This window comes from Rasamsonia emersonii (assembly GCF_000968595.1).
Source record: "Rasamsonia emersonii CBS 393.64 chromosome Unknown ctg1118621759969, whole genome shotgun sequence".
NCBI lineage: Eukaryota > Fungi > Ascomycota > Eurotiomycetes > Eurotiales > Trichocomaceae > Rasamsonia > Rasamsonia emersonii.
Genome location: NW_013563318.1, coordinates 56,538 through 80,596, shown reverse-complemented (window position 1 = coordinate 80,596; position 24,059 = coordinate 56,538). Strand labels below are relative to the sequence as shown.

General features: G+C 51.9%; 8 protein-coding genes across 8 annotated transcripts; 2 read left to right on the top strand and 6 right to left on the bottom strand.

Annotated features, from left to right (window-relative positions):
- Nucleotides 1-820: 820 nt before the first annotated feature.
- T310_0985 (uncharacterized protein) lies at nucleotides 821-1,419 on the top strand (the record flags this gene model as incomplete). Its single annotated transcript, XM_013476162.1, has 2 exons — nucleotides 821-1,150; nucleotides 1,231-1,419. 2 exons carry the CDS (start codon nucleotides 821-823, stop codon nucleotides 1,417-1,419), a joined length of 519 nt encoding a protein of 172 aa, XP_013331616.1.
- Nucleotides 1,420-2,020: 601 nt separating this feature from the next.
- T310_0984 (Glycoprotease family protein) lies at nucleotides 2,021-3,589 on the bottom strand (the record flags this gene model as incomplete). Its single annotated transcript, XM_013476161.1, has 2 exons — nucleotides 2,021-3,353; nucleotides 3,435-3,589. The coding sequence occupies 2 exons, from the start codon at nucleotides 3,587-3,589 to the stop codon at nucleotides 2,021-2,023; spliced, it is 1,488 nt and encodes a 495-aa protein (XP_013331615.1).
- Nucleotides 3,590-4,472: 883 nt separating this feature from the next.
- Nucleotides 4,473-6,766, bottom strand: T310_0983 (Ankyrin repeat-containing protein; the record flags this gene model as incomplete). Its single annotated transcript, XM_013476160.1, has 3 exons — nucleotides 4,473-5,195; nucleotides 5,228-5,778; nucleotides 6,112-6,766. 3 exons carry the CDS (start codon nucleotides 6,764-6,766, stop codon nucleotides 4,473-4,475), a joined length of 1,929 nt encoding a protein of 642 aa, XP_013331614.1.
- An 819-nt stretch (nucleotides 6,767-7,585) lies between these two features.
- T310_0982 (uncharacterized protein) lies at nucleotides 7,586-8,497 on the bottom strand (the record flags this gene model as incomplete). The annotated part of the gene is made up of 3 exons (XM_013476159.1): nucleotides 7,586-7,792; nucleotides 7,901-8,309; nucleotides 8,343-8,497. 3 exons carry the CDS (start codon nucleotides 8,495-8,497, stop codon nucleotides 7,586-7,588), a joined length of 771 nt encoding a protein of 256 aa, XP_013331613.1.
- Nucleotides 8,498-9,460: 963 nt separating this feature from the next.
- On the bottom strand, nucleotides 9,461-9,838 carry T310_0981 (uncharacterized protein; the record flags this gene model as incomplete). The annotated part of the gene is made up of 1 exon (XM_013476158.1): nucleotides 9,461-9,838. One exon carries the CDS (start codon nucleotides 9,836-9,838, stop codon nucleotides 9,461-9,463), a length of 378 nt encoding a protein of 125 aa, XP_013331612.1.
- Nucleotides 9,839-11,232: 1,394 nt separating this feature from the next.
- Nucleotides 11,233-11,895, top strand: T310_0980 (uncharacterized protein; the record flags this gene model as incomplete). Its single annotated transcript, XM_013476157.1, has 2 exons — nucleotides 11,233-11,643; nucleotides 11,719-11,895. 2 exons carry the CDS (start codon nucleotides 11,233-11,235, stop codon nucleotides 11,893-11,895), a joined length of 588 nt encoding a protein of 195 aa, XP_013331611.1.
- A 1,270-nt stretch (nucleotides 11,896-13,165) lies between these two features.
- T310_0979 (Dimethylaniline monooxygenase) lies at nucleotides 13,166-15,144 on the bottom strand (the record flags this gene model as incomplete). Its single annotated transcript, XM_013476156.1, has 3 exons — nucleotides 13,166-13,888; nucleotides 13,939-14,534; nucleotides 14,592-15,144. The coding sequence occupies 3 exons, from the start codon at nucleotides 15,142-15,144 to the stop codon at nucleotides 13,166-13,168; spliced, it is 1,872 nt and encodes a 623-aa protein (XP_013331610.1).
- A 1,333-nt stretch (nucleotides 15,145-16,477) lies between these two features.
- T310_0978 (Cellular morphogenesis protein (Rax2)) lies at nucleotides 16,478-24,022 on the bottom strand (the record flags this gene model as incomplete). Its single annotated transcript, XM_013476155.1, has 11 exons — nucleotides 16,478-17,289; nucleotides 17,345-17,991; nucleotides 18,047-18,617; nucleotides 18,709-18,988; nucleotides 19,060-19,320; nucleotides 19,502-19,714; nucleotides 19,758-20,024; nucleotides 20,274-20,308; nucleotides 20,476-22,230; nucleotides 22,278-22,793; nucleotides 22,855-24,022. 11 exons carry the CDS (start codon nucleotides 24,020-24,022, stop codon nucleotides 16,478-16,480), a joined length of 6,525 nt encoding a protein of 2,174 aa, XP_013331609.1.
- Nucleotides 24,023-24,059: the final 37 nt, after the last annotated feature.

The following is a 24,059-nucleotide window of genomic DNA, read 5'->3' as shown; positions in this document are numbered from 1 at the left end:
CGGCATGAGCTCTCTCAAAACCATCGTTTCAGGATCATCAGCTTCTTCGACAGCCGCTGTGTCCTCATGCGGCTAGCTCTCCAACAGTCGAGTGTGCCTGCATCGCGCTCCATCTGGAGTGCCGGCCGCCTGCCGACGCCTGGTGGACCGCGATGTGCCTTCCCTGCACGCAATTTTCGAGCAGCTGGTCCCGATGGAGGGGGGGGATGTGGGCTGTGGGGAGATGCCAGAGTTTCCTGAAGGTCCAAGAACGTGTCACAGCCCTCTGGCCCTCTTCGCCGTTCTCTCCTGCTGACCTGCTTTTTTATAAAAGCCTTTGCAGTGTCCTTCCGAAACTTAATCGAATCTGATAACCCTCTTCGCGCTCGAATGGTGTCATGATACCTCCTGCAAGGAGTTGAACGGCATAACACCCACCGCATATTGGGGTAGCGTCTTCTCGAGGGCCTCCAGAACCTTTCTGTTTCTTTCTTCATCAGACTCTTTCCGATGGCTCGGCGCAACAATTGTCGTTTGTGTTGTTGAGACGCGTCGCTCTTGGGAAAGCTAGTATCAAAACATCCTCGTTTCATCCATTGCCTCAACTACATGACCATATGAGGTATCTATCTCGTCCATATTACGGAAGCACGCAATCTCTGAGCCTTCGAGGCCAAGATCGTGATCTCTCGGGAACAGCAAAGGGCTCCATGTCTGGCAGACCAAATCAACCACAGGATCCGACTCACAAGGCACGACAGGTGCTGATCACAACCGTCGCCTGGGAGTGACTTCTGTTCTACCGGGTCAACTGTCTTTCTCTGTTAGCACCACAGTCCATATGCAGCGCCGCACTCGATCCACGCTCGGTGCTCCTGGGACAGCTAGTAGTAATTATTCGACATCCTGGTCTACTCATGACGACAACATCCTCATGAATGCCCGTGCTCGAAGCCATGGGTGGAGTCAGATTCAGAAGGAGCATTTCCCGCTCAAGACGCCCAACGCGTGCCGGAAACGGTACGAGCGGCTTGTCGCGAAGAAACGAGGGCCCGACTGGGACCCCGAGAAGCTCGAGAGGCTCAGCAGGGAATACTGCCAGCTGCGAGAGCAGACCTGGAAACCTCTGGCCGATGCCATGGGCGAGAAGTGGCAGGATGTCGAGAAAGTGGTAAGTCTGAACCCTGCGCCGACGAAAGGGGCTTACAGCCTACAAAAAAAGACAATTATGCTAATCGATGATCTCTGCAGTGCTTTGACAAGGGCCTCAGGTCTTTACTCGTTGCCAGCCGCTCCTGCAAGGGAGATCCTCCCAAGAAAGGTACTACTTCTGATGAGACCTCCCGCAGTGATCCGTCCTCGGACCTTGCCAGTCAAGGTAGGACGGACAGGATGAAGATCGGTCTGAAAGACATTCTCGCAGAAGTCGCAGAAGATTGAAGGTGGTAACAGTCACCTTGACTTGTCAATATTTTTTAATATTAGAGTCTCTATTTCCATCCTGGTACATTCTTCTTGTTAGGGGCGCATTCATGGTCATTATGGTTGGAATTACGGAATATGTTGATGATGATATACGAGCACGGTTTCCTTTTTCCCTTATTTCCTTTATATTTCCTGCCATCACGACTATGGCCATGTCCGTCTTTTACATTTTTTTTTCGGGATGCATGATATATGTGCTGTACGTCTTATGATTTACGAGATGATGTAACGGATTTGGGGGGAACACAAGGGAGTATGGATTGGGTTTTCGTTTCTTTCGTCTTTCGTCTTTCTCTTTCTCTCCACTTCCTCCTGTGTCCAAGCATCTGGCTGCATGGAGTCTTCCCCTTTATTATTCAATGTATGAGTTGGTCCTGCACGGTTTCGGGACTTTTTTTTCCTTTTCCTGGTTAATAAACTTGTGTCTATCTATATTTGATGTTGAAATAAGAGTGTCACGACGTCTATTCAAATCTGATTTATCTATGGGGTATCACTAATGTACAGTACACATTTTCTTTTTTCTATTCTTTGCCTTTCTTTTTATTTTCTCTTTTTATGCTGTACTTTCACTCGCGCTTTTATTCCTTATCCAACCGTCAGGTCCCAAGACCCCGCCGTCGTCCGACTGCGGATCGAGACTCCATTTTCTTAGCGCCCGGGCACTAAGGTCGGTGGACCATCCTGCTTCAAACATTTCGATCCCAGCCCATCCAATCATAGCGGCATTATCTGTGCACAGGTAGGGTGGTGGCGCGATTATCTCGACATGCTGGAATCCACGAATATCCAAGAACGAGCGAAGTACCGTCATCAGGAATTGGTTGGCAGCAACGCCGCCACTAACGACCAGAGTTTTGATCTTCTCTTCTTTGCCCGAGCTCTTTTGTCTCTCAGCTTCCAGTGCGATGATGGTCCGGGATGCAAGGTGCTCGAAGCACACGCGCATCGCCTCCCGCGCAAGAGCTACTCGTTCATCGTGGGATATCGCCTGTCCATTCTGTGCCTTCTTCGACGTGATATGAGTTATTGTACTGGAGACACAGGAGAAGCTTAACTGCAGCTGACGGGTATTCGCAAACGGAGTAGTGATGGACCATCCCCAGGGGCTCTCGCGCTTGATCTGCTCCTCACCACGGGTCATCGGCGGCCGGTAATCGGCATAGTCCCTAGCGCCATCGGGGAACGCAAACTGCTCCAGCATTTTTCCATACATTGTATTCTTTGCAGTCTGCAGGAGCGATTCGGGAAGGATCAGCCGCGCCGACTTGTCGAGTGTTTCGCCCATTGCGATGTCCGCCGTTGTTGCCAAGATCTCGTGATCGGTGACCGATTTGGATTTGACCAGCATCGAATGACCGCCCGAGACGAGGATGGAGAGAAACGGGAAGTCGGGCTGCAGCGGTGCCGGTGTCGCTGCCATGTCATGTTCTGGGCTCTTCTCCGCCTTCAAAGCGGACACCAGTCGGGGGGTTAACAGATGCGCCTGCATGTGATGGACTCCTACGAACGGGATCTGCCATGCCACAGAAAGCCCCTTGGCCGTATCCAGGCCGACAGAGAGATTCGACCGCATTCCTGGACCTCTCGTGGCGGCAACAAAATCCGGCAGACGACGTCTTCCGACGCCTCGCGCATTAGGATTTTTGTTCGCTGCAGTCTCATTTTCCGGCGATTCTGTTGGAAGGTGTTTCAGAGCTTTGTCGACCAGCTTCGCGAGGTTCTTCTGATGCGACTGAAGCGCTTCAATTGGGTGGATTCCGCGGTACTGCCTCGTGTCGGCAGTGATGTTCTCAAGAAAGTGGATTGTTGCGGCGGCAGGCTTCCGTGAGGAGGAGGAGGGGAGGGCATTGGCATGTTCTTCCACGATCGCTACCGAAGTGTCATCACTATTCTCGAGCAGGTCAATCGGTTAGTACTGTATCATAGAAACTAGACAACTATGTCCAACCGATTCGATAGCATCTTACCAAGACGTCTCAATAGCAAACGTAAGCAGACCTCGACAGGGGATGGTCGCGACAACACCACTACCAGAGCGACGAAATAACAAACCGCGCAGGGCTGCCGCCGCCGCCGCCGTCGTCTTCCTCGCAGCTATTATTACCCCGAGATTCTTCAGCATTGGCAAGTATTTGAAAATAGCAGCTCAGCTGCTTGCTTGCTGCGCGGAGGAAATTAATATTAATAATAATAATAATAACAACAGGAAAGAATAATAGTAATAATAAAAGGAAACATGCCAAAGAAAGTGAATTGTATTGGTTGTATTGGATGATAATCCTCCGGAATCCTGCTCTCTCCACGGCGCGGCGCGGCGCGGAGAAAAGAAAAACCAGGACTTGTACTCCGTACGCTCCGCCAACAGCCCGGAGATAAGATAAGCTAAGGTACAAGATTACAAGTACCTGACACTGTCGCCGATTTACACTACATAATCTTGACCTGCATTTCTGTTCCTATATCTTTTTTTTAAACCAGTTCTCGTGCACAAGAAATGACGGAAGCAGAAGCAAAAGCAGAAGGAGCCAGCGGGTGAGATGAGAAGAAACCATTTTACATCTCCCCTCCCGGAGGTTCTCGAAGTTTGATTGTCCACTGATGATGGTCTTTTTTATTTCAAGTAACAAGGTCAAGTACGGAGCTGTTACCATGCCTCGGGTTATAGTGCAAAAGCTTTCGTCAAACCTACTGGGACACCAAAGAAAAACCTAGGATATCTAGTGAACCCCTAGTGTGAATGATAGCATAGCTGCCCAGGTTGACAGCTTTAGAAGAATGTGCCCTGAGCAGGTTCAATCAGCGCCGTCTTCCCATATTCATGCTTGATAGTTGCCTCAGCTCCCCGCTTGAGAAGCATCCGTACTACTTACTGGCTTGCTGCTGCATCCATCCAAGGCAATATGCAGAGAAGCATCTTTATGCCACCTCACTCTTCGGGCCACACTGAGACATCTTCATGGCCACTTGCGGTCGCCCACCATAGTGGAGTTCGGCCCTCAGCACCTTCACTCCACCATAATATTATCGCATTTAAGCAGAAGTTCCACAATTGCTTCGTGGCCTCCCTCTGCGGCGTAAGACAGCGGCGTTCGACCATAATCATCTTTGAGATCCGCCGGAATGTCATCCCGCTCCAGCAGCAATTCTACCATCCTCTCGTAGCCTCTCTTCGCGGCGTAGCCCATCGTTGTCAATCTACGTGCCCTTGTATTAGGGTCTGCTCCCTTGTCAAGCAGCAGTCTCGCCATTGTTTCGTTCCCATAATCGAATGTTTCCCATAACAGTGGCTTTCTATTTTTCCCATGCGCCATAATGTCCGCTCCATTGTCAAGAAGCAGCCTCGTACAGACCTCCCTCTCGTGCCATATCGACCAATGCAGTGCCGTCGAACCTGAATGCTCTTGAGCGTTGACATCTGCTCCATATCTCAAAAGAAGCAGTAATAGCATTTCGATATTATTTTTAAATTCATGCTTCCCATTCCGTCGGCTCCAGCCGAAGTCATCGAGCAGGACAATCAGCGCTGTCTTCCCATATTTATACTTGATATTTGGGTCAGCTCCCCTCTCGAGAAGCATCCGTACTACTGGCTCGCTGCTGCATCTACACAAGGCGACATGCAGAGGGGTCCGTCCGTAAATGTCCTGGGCATTGGCATCTGCCTTGTACTCCAGGAGGAGTCGAACCACTGCCTCATGATTATGTTCCGCTGCCAGGTACAGCGACGACTGTCCACAGAAGTTTTTTTTTTTTGATTCACCTTTGCTCCTTTTTCGATAAGCAGTCGCGCAATTGCCTCGTAGCCGCTGCCCGCCGCGATGTGCAATGCCGTCTGTCCGTCATTATCTGTCGCATTGGTATGGGCCCCTTCATCAAGAAGCAATTGTACGACCATTTCGTGTCCATTCTTCGCTGCCACGTGCAACGCCGTATGTCCATTCCGGTTTCTCGTTTCGATGTTTGCCCCATTCGCAAGTAGAAGTTTGACTACTTTATCATGCCCTTCTGACGCGGCCGAGGAGAGGGGGAACTCGCCATATTCATCCTTGGAGTTCGGGTCAACTTTTTCTTCAAGTATCGTCCGTACCACGGACTCGAGTCTAAAACGTGATCCTATCAAGAGATCGGAAAGGCCCTTTGAAGGCAGGTCGTCGTTGAGGCCAAGGGAATTAAGCAAATAATATATGTGGAACAAAGTCCAGAAGTGCCGGGTTCGTGGATCACAAAGTTCCCGCGCTGACTTAACAGTTTTGATATCGTTCGTGAGTGCAGCTTTTCGAAAATGAACAGCCCAATTGTCGGCCGCATATTCTACAAAAACGTGCTTTTTTGTATAAGTTCCAAGACAAGTCCCTCCAAAGCGCCGTCGAAAGACCATGTACCAGGCAAAAGGGTCCTTTTCAATGGCCAGGGACAGGAGATAGAAGATACAAGCCTTCGCGAGAACGAAATTCGACTCTTCTTGTCTTAGCGAATGCTGCCAGACTTGTGTAGACAAGCTGCCAGATGTCGAGTGATCCGCACTCTCAGAGATGGTCGACTACGCTATCAGAAACTCCTTTGCTGTTTGATGAATCAAATAGACCCTGGACTCTACGATGTTCACGAAAAGCCCGCAGATGTTTCTTATCTTTTCTTCCACACGTTTTTCTGATTCGACGTCAGCATCTTCCAACGCTTTCTCAATGCCAAGCAACACGTTCCTCTCCCTCGCGAGAAGCCCATAGATGTTTCTCATCTTTTCTTCCAAATTTTCTTCTGAATCGACATCAACATCTTCTTCCAACGCTGTACGGCCTTCCTCGATGTTAAGCGCCACATTCATCTCCTTCACGCTCAACGGTCTGGTGGCGGCGACAATGATATGAAGGAGTTTCCGTGCGCGGTTGATATTCGGACTCTTCTTCAGAATTGCTTCGTAGGCCTCTTCTAGCGTTGTGGGTATTGAGTCGATGAGTTGTTTGATTTCTTGCTGGTTAGAGACCTCCGCGCTGCTGGAAATGAAATCGAACATTAATTTCACCCATAGGTATGTTTGATTGGTAAATTTCAAGAGCTGCTCCTTCAAATACTCCTTCAAATGCTTTTGGTTCGGTGCATCAGACCACAGCCGTTGCCCGATCCGTTCGACTTCTACCTCGATGACACGTTCAATCTCGAGACTGATTGCTTCGCTTTCTTCTTCACCTGCAAGCCGAACAGTCGGGAAATGGCATGTCAGGTCGAAGAACCTTCGCTTTATGTCAAAGTAAGGTCGGCTGGTCACAAGGAATTTCAGTTTGCAATCATTTTCCTCCATTGGTCCTCCGCGCAGTGTAAAATCCGCTCAATGCATCAATAAGCTTGTCTCGTTCAGACGGTTCACATTCGTCGAAGGCATCCAAGATGCATATGACTTCTCCTGCTCGCGGATCATTGGCAGCCTCAAGGTTCGCCGTTCCTTCTGAAGTCCGGAATGACATGTTCAAGCAATTCCTTTGTCTGAGAACAAAGTTGGTGCAGCAAAGCACACATGGCATGACCTCACACTCTTTTGCTGAGTGTCGTCGTCTTTGAAGAAGAAGTAGCATGTAGTTCGTGACTCTGTGCTTCGCAGCTCATTGTCAATAAGAGATTTTGAGAGTACAGATTTTCCACACCCTGGGTCTGCGGATAGCCAGAGCAGGTCGGAAGTCTGGCTCTCTTTCCAGGCACGAAATTTCGGGTGCAGAAGATCCCTTCCACTCGATTGGGATTCCTAGCTTTGTGCTCTTCATAAGCCGACGTTCGGAGAGCCTTCAGGCAAGCGGTCTCCTCCTTGGTCAGGTGCCATTTTCTCTGCTCTTCTCTGCTAGATTCGACCGCACTGAGTGTCTTTTTTTCCATAGCGGAGAGCCGTCCCGAAATCCTTCTGCTGGGAGCGAAGAACGTCGAACAGCTCATCCATGCGACGGTGTTGCTCCTTGAAGCCGCTATGAAGTTTCTCAGCGTCAATGACGTCGGTTGAAGCCTTACAAGCTGATTCAGATCGCTTGATATCCGTCAACAACGAATCCCAGGCATCCCTCTTGACGAGATCCCTTAAAGTCCGAGATATAGAGAGAGGCGCCGGCAGTAGCACACGGCTCGAGCTTCATACTCAAGAATTTGAGAGTAATAGCTGCGTGATCTTAGCTTCAAAGTTCCTGATCAGATTCAAGCGAGCATCATCATGAGAGGCATGACTTGCTGCGTCATTCTGCTGTTGATAGACACGTTCGACAACGGTGAAACGGCATGTCAAATCGAAAATATACTCAACACCTTCTTTGAGAGAGTTAGGTTGTTCTACCGGATTTAAAAGTAACTGCGTAAGTTAACTGTCACCAAAGTCCATAAGATGCTCTCGATAGATGATATGGATCTAGGTAGATTACACGTCCACATGGTGTGTGAGGATCCGGAACGCACGTACCGGCAGAAGGACGCATACCCCAGCCCAAGCCAGGCCGATATGTGGATTCGCGCTGGCAGCGGCAGATATGAAGTCTTTTGCGAAAAGAAGCGATTTGGTGACTTTCTCGGTGAAACCCCAGATGGGGGCTTTTTTAAGATTCTTCTCTGCAACCTGGGACATATGTTTCTGGCGTTCGGCCATGCTGAGACCAGCAGATTCGTGTCCCTGAGCGTCGAGGCTTGAGAATCGCATTCTCATAAGTGTCCATGTGTTCCCGCTTGTGTTTGTCCTGGAGGAGAGCGTTGTATGCCAGCTTCCAGAAGTTTTTCGTCCCATCTTCCTCTTTAAATTGCTGGGCGACTCTCGGAGGCGTAGAGCCGTCTCTATCAGTGGACGAGTCTGCTGAATGGGAATGACGGGAAGGTGTCTGCGAGCCGTCAGCTAGAGACGATGAACGTACCTGGTAAACAGCCAACAATGCTGACCAGGACGAGATTGAGCACATCCACATACCGGTGAGTGATTTCTAGATCCATCCTCCTCTTCAGCCGCAACAGACGGACTCTGTATAGGCTTGGATTTGTGCCTTATGAATCTATCGCGAAACTTCCTCATTCTGTTAGATGAATGGGATAATCAGAGCTCGAACAGTAATATTGTCTGGGAATTAGAAAAGAAAAGCAGATAGCCGCAGCACACAATTCGTGTCCCATGAAGTCAATCTGTCCAGCTGAACTCGGGAGTTGACCTATAAGGAAACCACGGATGGACGAAGGTTACACGTGGCAGCGTATCGCTGCCGTAGATGGTCGGCTGGCAGGAAGGGAAGCTGCTGCGGTGTAGATTTGCCACTGGGATTCCTTAAGGAGGCATCATTAAGAAATACTCGCAATTCAAATTGTTAGGAAAAATGGTCAATATGCAAGAATCACGTAAAAATAAGTACGCTCCGTATATCCTTAATATACAACCCTATGGACTATATCGTAGCTACATATTTAGCCTGTCCCACGTTAAAGACTGCTGTAGAGCTGAAGTAAATCGAGATAGAAAAGGAGTCAGGGTGCTAGCAGGTTTCTGATGCAGGGTGATTGTGATACTTGCATGCTGCATGGTTACTCAGAATAAGTAGATAAGTTTTGATTCATTGATGTGTAGTTTGGACTAGATTGTCTCGTCCTGGCTTGTCCTACGTTGTACTGCTACTAGCAGAAAAGGGATTCTCAATCATAAGTAGAAATCATAAAAATAATTCATAACTCATCAGTCATAATATATCCATCAGCTGCGTTTATATACATGGCGGTTGTCTTGTTGTTACACTCCTCCTCTTGGCGAAAGAACGCGATCCACCACTCTGGGCATTTTCCATTTTCTCCTCTTCATCGCTCCAGGTGATGTCTTGTGTCCTGACAGGTCAGTCCGAATCACTCTCTTCCAGTCGAATAGCTTCCCATCAACGACTGGGTGACCTGCTGAAGAGAGCGATCGGAGCCGGACCGGCCCGGCGACCGGGGCGTCGCGTTGGTAAAACTTTGCTCATGTCCCTGGTTCGTTGCTGATATTGAGGCGAACTCATCATGTATGCATCGCCCATCGTCGCTCGTCGCGCGACATCTTCACATAGCCGCCGTAGTACTCGTCCTTGTTCTCAATCGGCGTGACGCAGTACACCGTGGGCGTGTTCTGGAACTGGATCTTCTTGGAGGCGCCCGTGGAGGAGCTCTGCTGGGAGTGCTTCTTGAGGATGCCCTTGGCAGAACTGGAGTTGGTGTACGAGTAGCTTGGCTGCAGCGTCGCATACTCGCGCGAGTTGGCTGGGCTCATGGGAGACGGCGACACAGGCGTCCGGGGCATGGCGCTCGCCAGGCCAGGAGAGCGGAGCGACTGGGAGGCGCCTTGGACGGCAGAGATGCTCAGAGAGAGCTTGGGCCTGGCAGCTCGTGCGGCGTACATTTTCGAAAGACAATTGACGAGAAAGCTGCTCCTTCCACCAGCGAAGAAAGAAGTGTGTCTGATGTATATCACGCAGAAGAGAGGGAAATGCTTTGGTCAACAAAGATTTCCCAGAAGAGCAGATGGATTTGTACTGTTTTGTTTTTGACGGGTGCAGGACAAGAGTGAAGTCGATTGGACCAGCCAATCTATGATTAGAAGCAGACGAAAATAGAAAAAGAAAAAGAGGAAAAGAAAAAAGAGAAAAATAGAAATTGCTGAAACAGACGGTGTTGCAAGGAGACAAACAGGCGGACGTGGCGAGAGGTGGGCGGCTATATATAGACAGGCCGAGAGCAGCAGCGCGAGCGGGGTCGACAACCAGTGGACAAGCATCTGCCAGCCTCGTCTGCAGGAGCTGCGATCGCTGCTGTTCGCCCACGGCAGATCGCAGCAGGCTATCCAATCACCTCCGCCAGCACACATCGCGAAGCGCCCTCGAGATGCACTCACATCACATCCCATGCCTCGCAGGTGACCGCCCAATAATGATGACGGATGCAGACATGATGCTTATGCACCTGCAGTCTTCAGCCAACCAGGATGGACGCTAAGCAGATCGAGGAGGTTGGTAGCAATCTCATATCGAGTGCGCAAGAAAACTAACACTAGTTTAGACAGAAAGACTATGAAGACCACCCCTCCTCGCGTGATCTGTGACCTGCATGCATCTACATTTCTTCACACGCCTATTCTTCAGTCTTCACGCGATTGAGTCTGGAAGATCGAATTTTATCGACAGGAGAAGCTTACTTTGCGAAGTATCGAATAGATGCAGACATTGTGACAGTCGACAATATCACACATGGAATCGTCTAGACCGGCTTCTCCGCACAGAGATGTCAGGACGTCGATCGTATTGGTTTTGGTTAGTTCTGCTATACCAAACTGACCCGAATTGTTGCGCTAGGCTTGCTCTAGGCCTTGTCTCGTCATGTTGGCTTGGTTGCGGGGTTGCCAGCTTCGTATTTTGGTGAGACTTGGAACGACCGTGGGGACGTACTATCTCGTCGGAGAGTATCTTGAGATCCAATCCTATTAGGGTTCAAATGGAGTCCGATCTAGGATAACCAACTGATATCAGTTGACTACTTACTACATACACGACTACAGATGTGGTCCGACTTGGCGTGCAACCTACAAATGCCAACCAAAGGTCACCCTGACGGACACGCAGACATACTATCAACGGGAATTCCGCTGTCGTACTCCCGTCTTAATCATCATCCTCGGGCTTCTCCAGCCTGATCAGCTGAAAAAAAGGAATCCTCCAGGGGAAGCAGCACCAACACAGCGCGGTTAAACGGAGAGGCTACCCAAAGCACACAAGCGCCAATGATGAGATCCAGGACGTAATGGTTGGCGGTAGCCAGAACCGTCAGCGCCATCACGACAGGTCACAGCGGCGCCAGGGCTCGCAGGACCGCGTGCGGACTGAATCTGTAGAAGCAGTAGCCCGCGAGCAGGGAATTGGCAAAGTGCAGCGACAGCATCGCGGCAATGGTCAGACGGTAGCCGTTCTCGCTCCAGGCGGTCTTTGCGCCGCCGCTCATCTCTGCCAGGACGTCAATAAAGCCGAACTCTCCGCCCTCGTCTGCCCCTTCGGGGAGGACGGAGGGAAGAAGCCGCGGCGGGGCGCAGCGCCACAGCGTGAGGATGACAAAGGCGAGCACGTTCTCGACGGCGATCGTGCGGCGGATGACGGTGTACTGCCCGCGCGGGAGATAGCAGTGCCAGTACACCAGGAAAGCGACGCCGAGGACAATGTGCGAGTAGTACACTCTGGCCAGCGGGGCCAGTAGCCAGGGAATGTGCTACAGGACGAAGCGCTGCGTCCACAGCTCGATGTCGAGATGAAGGATTCGCTCAACGGAGAGGATCTCGAAGGCGTGGGTGTAAGCGGCGTCGAAGACGGCGTCGTTGCCGGCGATGGCTTTGGCGGAGAAAGCCCGCAGGCCTTGGTAGGACTGTCGTATAACGTCAGTGAGAGCTCAGCTGATATACAGCAACTCCACTAGACATCCATACCCAGTAAGTTATGAGCCAGTACCAGATCTCAATGAGGAAGGGAAACCTCGCCAGGAGGCGAGAATGTAAATTATTCCACCTCCGCGGACGGACATCACACGCTTCATGGCTGACAGTCAGACTGGTCCTCCCGAACTCAACCTTCTTGACTTCTTCCTCGCTTTCTGGCGGTATAGCAGGCGCCTCGACATCGCCAACCGGCCCTGACGATTTCCAGGTCCTGCGCCTATTGGCCAAAGTACCGATAACGAAGACGATAATAACAGCTGCAGAGATCAGTTAGGGAGGATTGAAATTTATCAGGTGTTATTATTTTTACGAACCACCAGGCTCAACGAGATCGCGTAAGTATACCATTCTTTCTTCAGGTACTTTTTCTCATCCATCCACAATGACACGACTAAATGGTAACAAACCCCATTCATTCAATTCACAGATAAATAAATAAGTAAAAGAAGAGAGCACGCAAGCAAGCAAGCAAGCAATCGCTACATGCAAAGCGCGAGTTACGAGACCGGAAGTGCTGCAAATAAAGTTCAATTTCCTTGCTTGCCAGATCCACCATTGTAACTGACTGACCTTTCCAGACAAAAGTCTGTTGTCAATAGTGTTTGTCTGTGTCTTACGTCAGCCTCATCGATGAAAGTCTCAGATGAGAAAAAAAAAACAAAACATCGTCTAGATAGTCGTCGGTATTCTTGTCCGGTTAGTTCCATTTTCCATATTGTCTGATTGATTGTAATTGATTGATCAAGATTACATTACTCGGATAATGCGTCATGACTCCGTACCTATCGCCAGATCAAGCCAGACCAAGTCCAACCCTAAAAATACGGGGTAAATGAAACTTACCTACCTTAGGTACCTACCTACCTATTATTATATTTTTTCCCCCCTTGATATTGTAATTAATCAGGAAAGAAAGTTTGTTGGATTTCTATCGCGAGTTAATTAAATAAACGCTTTGAAAAAGAAAGAAAGAAAGAAAGAGAGAAAGAGAAAGACTGCAGGGTTTACAGTTTACAAGAGATGCGCTCGCGTAGATCTCTTGTTTGCTGTCCTATGAAACGTTTATTTATTTATTTATTTATTTATTTATTTATTTATTTCTACCTCTCTTTCATACATTAATGGAAAGGACAATCAATCAATCTTCCAAAGTTTACGTATGTGGATTTTATCAGCGTTATTTATTCATGTAGATAGGTAGATCTGTGTATATATATGCTGTAGGTAGGTACGATTACCAGCGCTCGACAATCAAGCCTTCCAGCTTGTTGGACTTGATATAGCAACGCTCCGTACTCCCTGTACCGCCCAGCTCTTCAGTCCTGCCAGGTGGTCTGCCAGGCGATCTGCCCCGTCGACGATATCAGACACCTTGATGACACCGAGCAGGATGCCCACACCAATAGCCACTCCTACTCCTGAAGTCAATGTCGCCACGGCAGTCGTTGCAGCAGAGAGACCCTCTCGACTACGACGTCGACGACCACCAGCAGGGGCAGGCGGAGCCACCCTCTTCGGACTCGTCCGGAAGACAAAGTCGCGCGACAGCGGGATGAAGATGCTCCGCAACCAGTACTTGAACTGCCAGTCCGGGTAGAGCATTGTGTTGCGGCCCGTGTGGTCGATGTACCAGCTCGTGCAGCCCGAGGCCCAGACGAGACGGGCGGATTCGCGCTGGATCCAGTCGTTGTCACGTCGCTCGGCGTCGGCCGTCACAGCGACGGTGTCGGCGGCGGAGACGGGGTAGAAAAGTAGATGCTTGAGCGGACTGGTTAAGAACGATACTAGCGGTGATGACGGCTGCAGGATCGGTTTCAGAACCCGCAAGGTGAAGTTGATCTGGCATTCGGTCGTATAGATGACTGACAGATGGCCCGTCGCTGTGTTGGGGCCCATCATGACGAAGAAGTTCGGGAACGAGGAGATGCAGGTGCCGTAGTAAGCTTGTGCTGCGCCGGACGAGAATGTATTCCACTGTTTTTGTCAGTTTGATAATCTGGTGGATTTTAAGGGTCAAGTCTTACATGCTCAGTAAGGGATACACCCCCCTCTCCCCTGATATCAAGCGGGTACAGGACTCGCTGAGTCTGGAACCCATTCGCAAGGATGATTGCATCCGCATACACTTCGCGACCAGACCTCGTCCGCACGCCAGTCTCGGTGACCTCCTCGATGGGATCGTCGTGGACGAGCTCCATGTTCTCATTGTGCAGACAGGCATAGTAATCCGTGTCCATGACCTTGCGTTTGCACCCAATCTCTGTCGTCGGCGTCAGCGCTGCGTGGTATTTCGCCGGTGCCGTGCGCTTCATGTACTCGATGCGCTCGCGCGTCAGGGCCTCGCGGATCTTCCGGCCGTTGGCAATGTCGAACCCGAAGAAGTCGTACTCCATGAGCGCGTACAGGTAGAATCGGTACAGACGCATGGCCAGAGGCACGTAGCGCATCGTCCACTTGAAGGCCGGCGAGTACACCGGGTTGGGCCGCTCGGCGATCCAGTGAGGCTGCCGGCTGAATTGGACGACTTTTCTGGCTTTGCCTCTTGCTTTGCCGTGATAGGCGTCGCCGTTGGTGCCGTTGGACAGGATGGGGACGAACTGAGTAGCACTGCAGCCATTGCCTGAGAACCAGTTAGGTCACTAGACTCGTTCGACGCAATCAAGTAAGGTCAGCGTACCGATGACAACGACATCCTTATCCGTCCAGTCAAACGAATGATCCCACTGAGCAGAATGGAACATTCTCCCCTGGTACCGCTCTGCACCCTTGATCTCACACCCCTTAGGCACCGAAAGCGCACCAACGGCCGCAATCAGGACCCGGGAGCGTCTGTGCCGGACCTGGCCAGTCTTCTGGTCCAAGATGGTGGTCAGCCACGTACCAGTGCTCTCGTCGAACTCGGCCTTCTGGACCGTCGACCGGAACGAGATGTGTCGGGGGATGTCGTGCTGCTGGGCGACATCGCGGAAGTATGCCACGATCTCGGGCTGGAGGGCGAACTTCCTCGTCCAGTCCGGCTTGAGGGCGAAGGAGTACGAGTAGAAGTGCGAGGCCACGTCGCAGCCACATCCGGGGTACGTGTTCGCCCACCACGTGCCGCCCAGGTCGTCGGACTTCTCGACGATCTCGAAGCTTGCCCAGGGATACTTCTTCTGCAGCTGGATGGCGAAGCCGATGCCTGACATGCCGGCTCCGATGATGAGCACGTCGGTGTCGAGTGACGACGACATCTTGCGAGAGATATAGCGATTTGATGCGTCTGCAGATAGCACCTCCCTAGCGGCAGTGGCAGTCAATGGGCAAATAATAGGGCATCACCTGGTTGTCCAAGGGAGAAGACCATCAAGGACTTGCAAAGGACGCACACAGCTCATATGTAGTCTCCAGCTCAGCTCCATCCATTCCTTTCAGATCAGCAGCCCATCAACAATCGGGCATCTCAACCGAAGGATGCACGCCGCCAGACCTTCCCCCGGAGGAATTCCACCGGGGAGAAAGGCGGTCCATGGCCGCGTGGGGAAATACATGGCATGAGCCCATTTGTTCGAAGAGCAAGATGGTGGCAGTCTGGGGGCGGGCCGCATCGAGAGAGCTGGGGAAGACGTCGGGAGACCTTCCTGTTGGGGAAGCTCGGGGTTAGTCCGATGCCCGCAGCGATAGCTGTAGGTTATGTGCCTTGCTACGTCGTTTGTACCAATGGATATACAGAATGAGCGGTGGAAAATATCTCCGATGGATCAGATCAAACGATCTATCTATTTCTATCCACTGTTGCTATTCCTGACGGAGTTGAAACATGGTTCAAGACGATACCAGCTACTTAACTACAACGTCCCTAGACACTCACCGGCTACCAGATCGCCATCTATTCTCTCATATTACTAATAATACGCATAACGGGAGCTGATCTCTATAATAGTACCTCCCGTCACAGCACGAGACCAGCTCACTGGTATTTTGCCCTGCGGGTGTGACAGTTAAGACCCAAACAAAGCGGACAGAAAGCGAAGGCGCACCTGTCAGCTGCTCGCAATGTGACTTTTGGCAGGGGTCTAGTGTGAGATTTTTCTTTTCTTACTCTTCACAAACTTCCAAACGAGACTGCACAACCAGGAGACTCGCAAGTCAATATGGTTCTGCCTCGTTCACGAAGCAGTCGGCAGGAGAGGTAGCGAGTCGTGACGCTTGCATTCCCTCGAGCGACAGCTACGTTCCGAAGCGGCAAGCCACTCATTCGTTTTACTCTATTCCTCCGAGACCCGACGAGGCCAAGCAGAGTCAGTATCGAAGTGATCGTGACCACGCTGACAGATCTGAAAGCAACTTGTGTCGTTGCAGCCGCATTCGCAGGTATGATTGTCGCAGGCACAATATCATCATGTGTTGTAACCTCAAGATGGGCACTACGATGCGCCTAGCATTAAACAGATCTGTCTCCCGACCTAGCTTGCCAGGTCTGACCCGAAACCGCATCTAAAGTGGGTGTACGACATTCCCCAAGGCAGGATGCTCTGCATCTTGCCGACGTTGATGACTTATAAGTTGATTCCAGTTCAAGAATGTTCAGGAACCAGCCATCAGGTCATATGATTCGTCCCATTCCCATTCTTTCAGAAGCTGCTTCACACGATACTCGGTGGCCCATCCGAGGTCAGCCTCAATGCCTCGCAGGAGTCGGATGATTGTCCGCCGCTCCCGAGGCTCGGTCAGGCACTGGCCACTGACAAACAATGGCTGAAGGGAATGAATCCTCACCGACCCATCGGGCCGAGACATAGAGATCCCACAGATTTCCTGGCTGTGATATCGGATCTCGCTCTCAATCGAACGATAGGACTTGAGCCGGTTGGTCACCGTCGTCCGTCGGGCGGTTGACTCGTGGGGCTTATTGATAAGGAGCAGGATCCGAGCCATGTGGTAGTGCTGCATTGTCGACGCGCACATGGGAATGCTGTACCACACCTCTGGGAAAGGACAGTCATCGGCATCACTGGCATCCTGGGGCCCTCGAGAGGGTTCGATCCTCGCACACGGCCGAAAAGTATCAGGAAGTCCATTATACCAAGCATCCAGTTCCGCCTGAAGTCGATACCAACGCTCGAGCAATACTTGTTGCTTCACCCCGAGAGGCCCCTCATCAATGGGGTTGCTGTTCGGACCGACGTGAATGTTGTCCCCTGCAGCAATAAAATTTACAATCTTGGAAAGGATCCAGATGAGGGCGTTTGAAATCATGTCTTCCTTCATCACGTCATCTTCACCCGTGTTGCTGGGGCGGACAAACCCCGCGCTGTCCACCTGCAAACCGGCTTCTGTCCACAACACGAGGTCATCCGTATTCAATCTTGTCTGACACTCATTGATAACTAACAGACCTAGATCAGCAAAGCGTGATCACTGGGCATTCGAATCGATGTGAGGAATACTCACAAGCAGCTAGATAGTCTTGTCGAGCAAAGTTCCAGAAGGTAGCCTTTCGTGCTTTCGATAGAGCCGGTCGCTTTGGTGGCAGAGGCGTTCCGCCTGGCGACGTCTGTTGTTCCAGCGGCATCATACCCACTTCGGCAATATCCAGAAGAGACTTGACGCCGCTCAAATGACGATTCCATGCTGGGCCGGTGGCGTCGAGGAATTCGTAGACGGAGAGAATGGCCGTCGCCGCCAACACCTCGTCCGAATGAGCACCCGACAGTCTACTATTGGAGAAGCGCCGCCGTCTCTTGCGGGCATGTTCCCCATCTTCACATAGTTCGACAGCCTGCCACTGTCCAAACGCCTCGGGAGTGCTCAACGGCGGTGGGGCTTCGGCATCATGTTGCAGTTCCTTCATCAGAAGGTGAATAGCTTTTTCGTAATACTTGGCACCGTACCAATACCAGTCGACCTTGTCGGCATCGGGCCAGACTTCCATGGACGCCTGCTTCGAGCACACCCCGCCCACGATGGCCTTGGCACCCTTGACTCGACCCAGTTGTTTCGCGGCGTAAGCGCATGCCGCATACTTCAGCAGAGGATTTGTGAGGGCCTTCACTGGAACATGGGATGCGAAGTAGGTCTCCAAATCGAAGAGATCCATCCTGAGAGACATTAAAATCATGACCGTCGACAAAAAATGACAGAGGGATCACTCACCACAACCCGGGAGCTTCAGAAAAGTGCCGAAGCAAAAAGGCAATTTCATGATCCGTCTCTACATGGACTTCCTGTCTCAAGTCTGGTGCTACACTGCGGGATGCCACAGACGCCGAAGCATAGGAAGACTCTCTGCGGACCACCGGCGTAGGCAGACCAGGGTCGATTGGAGGTGACATGGAATGGGAGGGGTTGAGGAGGAAATTGATGTTATTATTCGAGGACGTGATTGACGCGGAGGGAGAGGTGGGAGGAGGCATCGCATTGCGGGTTTCGCTGGGCGAGTGGATTGGAGGAACGGAGGTGGGAAGCTCTGGATGACTGAACGGGACGCCGTCTGCTGCTGTGCCTGAATGATCAACCCCTGGTGTATGCTGGAAGGCATACCGGTTCTGCGTTGCGGCAGCAGACAAAGCGACCAAGCCATGAGCTTCAGCGTCCATCGAGGACGTCCGAAAATCGTCATGGATGTTCCAATCATTATTGTTAGACGTAGAGATGGCGGGCTCGGATGCGGCCAGAGTCGCCTCGAGGTCTTCGGCATAGGGATCAGAATTGTCCACGAAGATGACTATATTCCGAACAGCATGTCAGTAAGGTGATTCCTTCCAGTAATATGAGCTGAGCTGAGAACTGCGGGGTTGCTCCTTCTTGCTTCATACCATGTTTCGGGATCTCCAACCAGACATTGTCGTCGCCAAAGGTGTTCTTATAGGAATAGAACCCCTTCAGACCGGCGCCATCGAGGTCCTTGTTCATCGAGGCATTCTGCTGATGGCGGAAGACAATGCCTTCGCTGGGACGACACTCCCTCGACGCCTTGCGGCATTGGGAGCATTGGGGCTTCTGCTCGTCGCATTTCAGCTTCCGGGATCGACACGTCAGACTATTATCAGCCAGAACCAAGAGTGAGTCATATTCTGAAATTTTTATAAACTCGTTCTTTCCGCAGCAGGGGAGTAGAGGAGCCAAACGGAAAGCCAGCGTGCGGAGAGGGGAAGCTCGATACGTACCAGCCCGTTCTTGATCGCATGCCGACTGATGGCGGGCGCGAAACGAGTCGTTACGACAACATCAAAGAGTCGATCAGACGGGTTGAGAGAGAAGCTGGAGCGGAGCAATGGACGCCGGAGGGGAGAGGGTCGAGACCGCTGGCACTCTGGATGACTCGTGCGCAGAGATGTGGGGAGGGCAGGGCACGAGGCCAGGACTCGGCGCTGGTCCGCTGGCGTGGCCTGGCCGGGCGAAAGACATGGCGAGCGGGGGTTTCTCCGCTGCAGAGACTCGGAGAGAGTCCAGAGGAAGCATCTGCTGTAGTTATCGACTGGGGGCCAAGCCCGGCTTTCCTGTGCGGGGAATCGGCATGCCGCTCCAGACTCCAGGCTGGCGACCCAAGCTAATGGTCTTCGCGTAGAGACAACTCATGAGTCATCCTGCTGCGACAGCTATCCATACCGCATCAGCGCTCAATGCTGAGCAGGAATCATCCTGGCAGTTCATTCTTTTTGCGCCTTCTGTGAACAGCCTGTAGACAAACGGAACAGAGAAAGTCACAATCGGAGTCAGGGACGGACTTCCTTTCCAGGCAATGTCACGAGTCTCGGGGAAAAAAAAAGCTAATCCGACGCCAAGTTCTTTGCGGGTCATATGACACTGCTTCGTGGCAACCTTACTCGTTCCAGCATACGGTGTGTGCTTTTCCTGCACGTACTACTACACGCTGATTCATGAGTGCAACAATCACTGCCGTAGATGGCAATGCATTACTATCATTATACCACAAGGACAGAACATGGGATATGTACATGACGACCTCCTTCCAGAGGTCACGATATGCTACATGGCAGATAGGTGGCCAAGAAGATATCCACAAGACGGCGGGTGCATCACGACACCCATGAACTTGCTCAAAGTCAACAGCCAGGTTGGACAGAGTAGAAGGATAGGCTGGGGGGAAACGAGAGTTGGAAAAGGAAGACTGTGAGCAAGAAGTTGCTAGACATTAGCAAGGGGGTATAAGAAACTGCCTCCTCAGAACGCCGTGCCAAACACGCCCACCCGGTGAGCGGGAGATCAAAAGAACGAAAACAAAAGTCGATTTCAATTCCCTCGAGGCAGAAAACTGCCAGATTAGATAGCCGGTGCCCCGCCATGACGCTGCCTCAACGAGTCAAACAGATACTCGGGAGGCAAACGCCGCATGCTCGTCGGTCGGTCAGTCGCATACGTCTGTGGAGCGCGAACGTAGCCCTGGCGGCGACGCTGGATCTTGTTAAGGATCACGCCAAAGACGACGATGAGGAAGACACAGCCGAGGGCGAGACAGAATGAGATGAGGACCACGATGCCTGTAGAGTGATGCTTCTCTGGGGAATACCGTTAGTAATTGCGACAAAAGACATAACGGAGAGGGCTAGGGGAAAACTCACTGGTTCCGCTGAACGTGTTCTGGTTCTCAGTGAATAACTCATAAATGCTACCGGCCTGACCATCTGCCGTGGAGGACAAGAGGAATGGAGTTAAGGTGGTTCCATTGTAGAGAGCAGCAGAGGCGTTGCCAAAGTTGGGAATCACCAGCTGGCCGGTAATAAGGAGGACCTGGTCGGCTCTGAGCAGGCTGGTGCTGGCGTGATCTTGGCTGAGACCCAGAACCTGCAGGCCAAGGATCGTGGTCGGCTTCTCGAAGAGATTCCCCACGCTATTGAACTTGGAGCCATCGTAATTAACCAAGAAGCTGGACCCGTCGGAAGTTTGGCCAGCGACCCAGAACTGCGACATGTCCTCAGCAGCGGGGCCAAAGGCCGTAACGGGACCAGGAATATTGGGTGTCGAAGCTCCATCCATGGAGGTCCAGGCCTGTTGCGAGTTGTCATACGTCGCAATCATGGTTTTATTGTTCCCGACTGTGAGATTGCCCGCTGCAATTAACTTGTTACTGCTCGCCCATTGCAAGCTCGTGACAGTGCCTTCAATAGCCACGCCAGGCCGGTTCCACTGACCCTCGGAAGTGTCATAGAAACAAACGCTGGGGCACGGGAGAGCTCCGGCCGCGTCAAATTCACCTCCGAAATAGACCTCTGTCGAACCCGGGCGTACAGCAATTGCATTGACAGTGACATTATCCCCATTGTCCCCAGTGAGCGCTGGGGGCTGGGGAGAGACAAAGTCCCCACCAGCGAGGTTATAGGCCACAAACCCGTTCAACTGAGAAGTGCCTATCTTTCCAGTGACTGACCCACCAGCAAAGAGAGTATCTCCTTGAACAGCAAGAGACCGAAAAGTTGAGTTGCTGTCGACGCCTGGGCCAAGACCGGTAACGGTGTTACCGTTGGCACCATTAACGATGAGGAGATTCTCGATGGTAGAGCCATTCGTTGCCCTAGCGGTAAACTGCCCACCTAGGATGGTGAGGTTGCGACCATTACCCTTATCAAATATGCCAACTGTAACGCCCGTAGCATTCTGCGAACTGGTATCCCGCTTCGACAAGGACGAACCAGTCGTGTCCTTCACGATATCGACCGGGAAAGGCTCGAGAGCGAGTCCATTCGGCTCAGTCAACGAGACGGCACCAGTGGAGGCGATACCATCAGAAATCAGGGAACCGGCAAGGATAGTGGTGTTGTTTCCAATGACAGCAGAAGCGGCCAATTGGCCATTGAAGGCCATCTGATAGGTATTGAGATTCTGCAGCCAGTTCTTTTGGGAAGGAACCCACACAGCGAAGCCGGACACAGAGATGGTCGAGTTATCACCAAACGCGCGTACCTGATCGAATTTACCGCTGACCGCTACGCTCATCTCGGTAGTGTCGGCGGATATATTCACCGGCAGAGACTGAACAGAAGTGACAGGGCCGTTGACACCTGCTCCAAGCGCAGACCAGGTCTTCTCCGAAAACGAGTAGGCGGCGACGTAGTTCAAATTCGGCGTCCCTCCAGTCGCGGTATCGGTGAAGTTTCCTCCGACGTACAAGGTATCATTTAAAACGAGTAATGATTCCACCGGGGAGTTCAGACCTCCGCCAGGCAGTGACGTCGCGTTTCCGTCGGAAAACGACATGATATTGCGCAAGGTCGAATCCGAGAAATTCCCACCCGCATAGATCACCCCGTTATAGGTGACCAGGCTGGAGATGGAAGCGTCCTTGTCCAACTGAGTACCCACTTTGTCTATTGCGGAAGCTGAGAAGTTCGTATCGGCACCTGTCTTGGTTGGATCGAACTCGTACAAGCCGTTGAGATCGCCACCGCCAGTGGCAGAGATGAGATGGAAGCCGACCCGCGACGCGACAACCTTGATGTTCCTTGGCCAGCAAGCGGAGTGAGGGTGACTTTGGAACGGAATTTATCGCTGTTTGCTTCCACATAACCCGTGTAGATAATGTCGTATTTTTCGTAGTAGTTGGTTTGGGCGATCACGGTCTGGAGAGGAGCTGCCTCCCTGGTGCTGGAAGCAAATGTGCCAGTCACGTTGACCAAGCCTCGCGATTGGCAGGTTCCATCTTGGATACATCCCGGCGTGTACAGAGCCACGGAGTAGTTACCCGATTGCTTGATGTCAGCCTCAAACGTGACGGAGGTGCTTGTGGCATCTGCGTTGGTCACGTCAGCCGTCAAGTATTCGGAGTCACTTTGACCCGCCGGGGAGACTGTTGTCCACGAGCCGGTCGAGGTCGATGTGGATGGAAACTCGATCCCTCCGCAGGTTGGCTCGTTGAAGTCATTGACGGCGTACGAGTAAATGTCTATTACCAGTTATCAGCTTCTATTCCGCTTCGAATCCTGTCGGCGCACCATCCCACTCACCATCTTGAAAGACCTCGATCCCATCGAGCCCAGCCCCCTGACCGTACCACTCTTGGATCTGGATCATGAAGCCGCTCATGCCAACATTGTTGACCAATCGAAAATCGCGATAGGTTTCAGATGCGTTGTTCGAGAGCGGACACGCCGAGTCGCAGAAAACTTCCTGGCCGGTTTGAGGATCCGTGTAGGTGAGATTCATGATGCCAGTGTCGGGTAATGCCTGCAGCAGAAACGACTTCGTGCCCCTTCCTTCAAAATGGGTATTGTACAGGCGAAGCTTCGTGGGTCGGAACCCAAAACGCATGTCTGCCCGCCAAAATCCAGGGGAGTAATCAGCAAGCAGCCATGTGTTTCCCGGGCCATCTTGATCGGAAGTCTTGCAGATGATATTACGAGGATCATCGAAGCCCGCGCGACCAGAATTCGCATCGCTCGTGATTGTGGCGGTGGATAGGTTGATAACTTGGGAACCGTTCTTTTGGTTGGTGGTTGTTTCGTTTCCCAGACCGTCGAAGGAGCCACCGAAGATGATGTGGCCATCATCCGCCTTGACTATGGACGAGATGGGGCCATTGAACCCACCAAACGGGACGCTGGACAATCCCTGACCTGGGGTCCAGATCGCCGCGTTGGTTGAATTGTCGACCCAAAAGTCACCACCAACATAGACGGAATCGGTGTCTTGGTCGCACAGCAGGGCCGATACCGTGCCAGTGAGGCCCGAGATACTTTCGACGCTATTTGCCGCAGGGTTGTACAGCGCCAGGCCTTGCGATTCGACGCCGCCCAAGCTGGTAAAGTTCCCACCCACCATCACGCCGGCGAAACTCCCATCCTTACGCGTAAAAGGGCACATCGCCAGGATGTCCGCGTCTGCAGTCGACAATGTCGCCAGGACTCCGTTGGGGAGCGGCGTACGCAGTGCCTGCGAGCCATTGCGAGAAGGGAGAGATTCGGTCTGCTGCTCGTACGAGTAAAGCGAGATCGCGTCGAAATTGCCGGTCAGCGCAACTCTGCCCAGGGGCGAGAGATCGAGGTCAGGCAGTGCCACGGGGGTGATTGTTATTGCACTGACGGCCGACGACTGTGAGAGGGCGAGGAACGGCCATAATCTGGCGAGGGAGCAAAAGCCAGCCGTCGCAGGCCTAAACAGTGAGGAAGCCCTCATCGCTTAGGGCGCGACGACAGACCAGAAGAGATCGTTT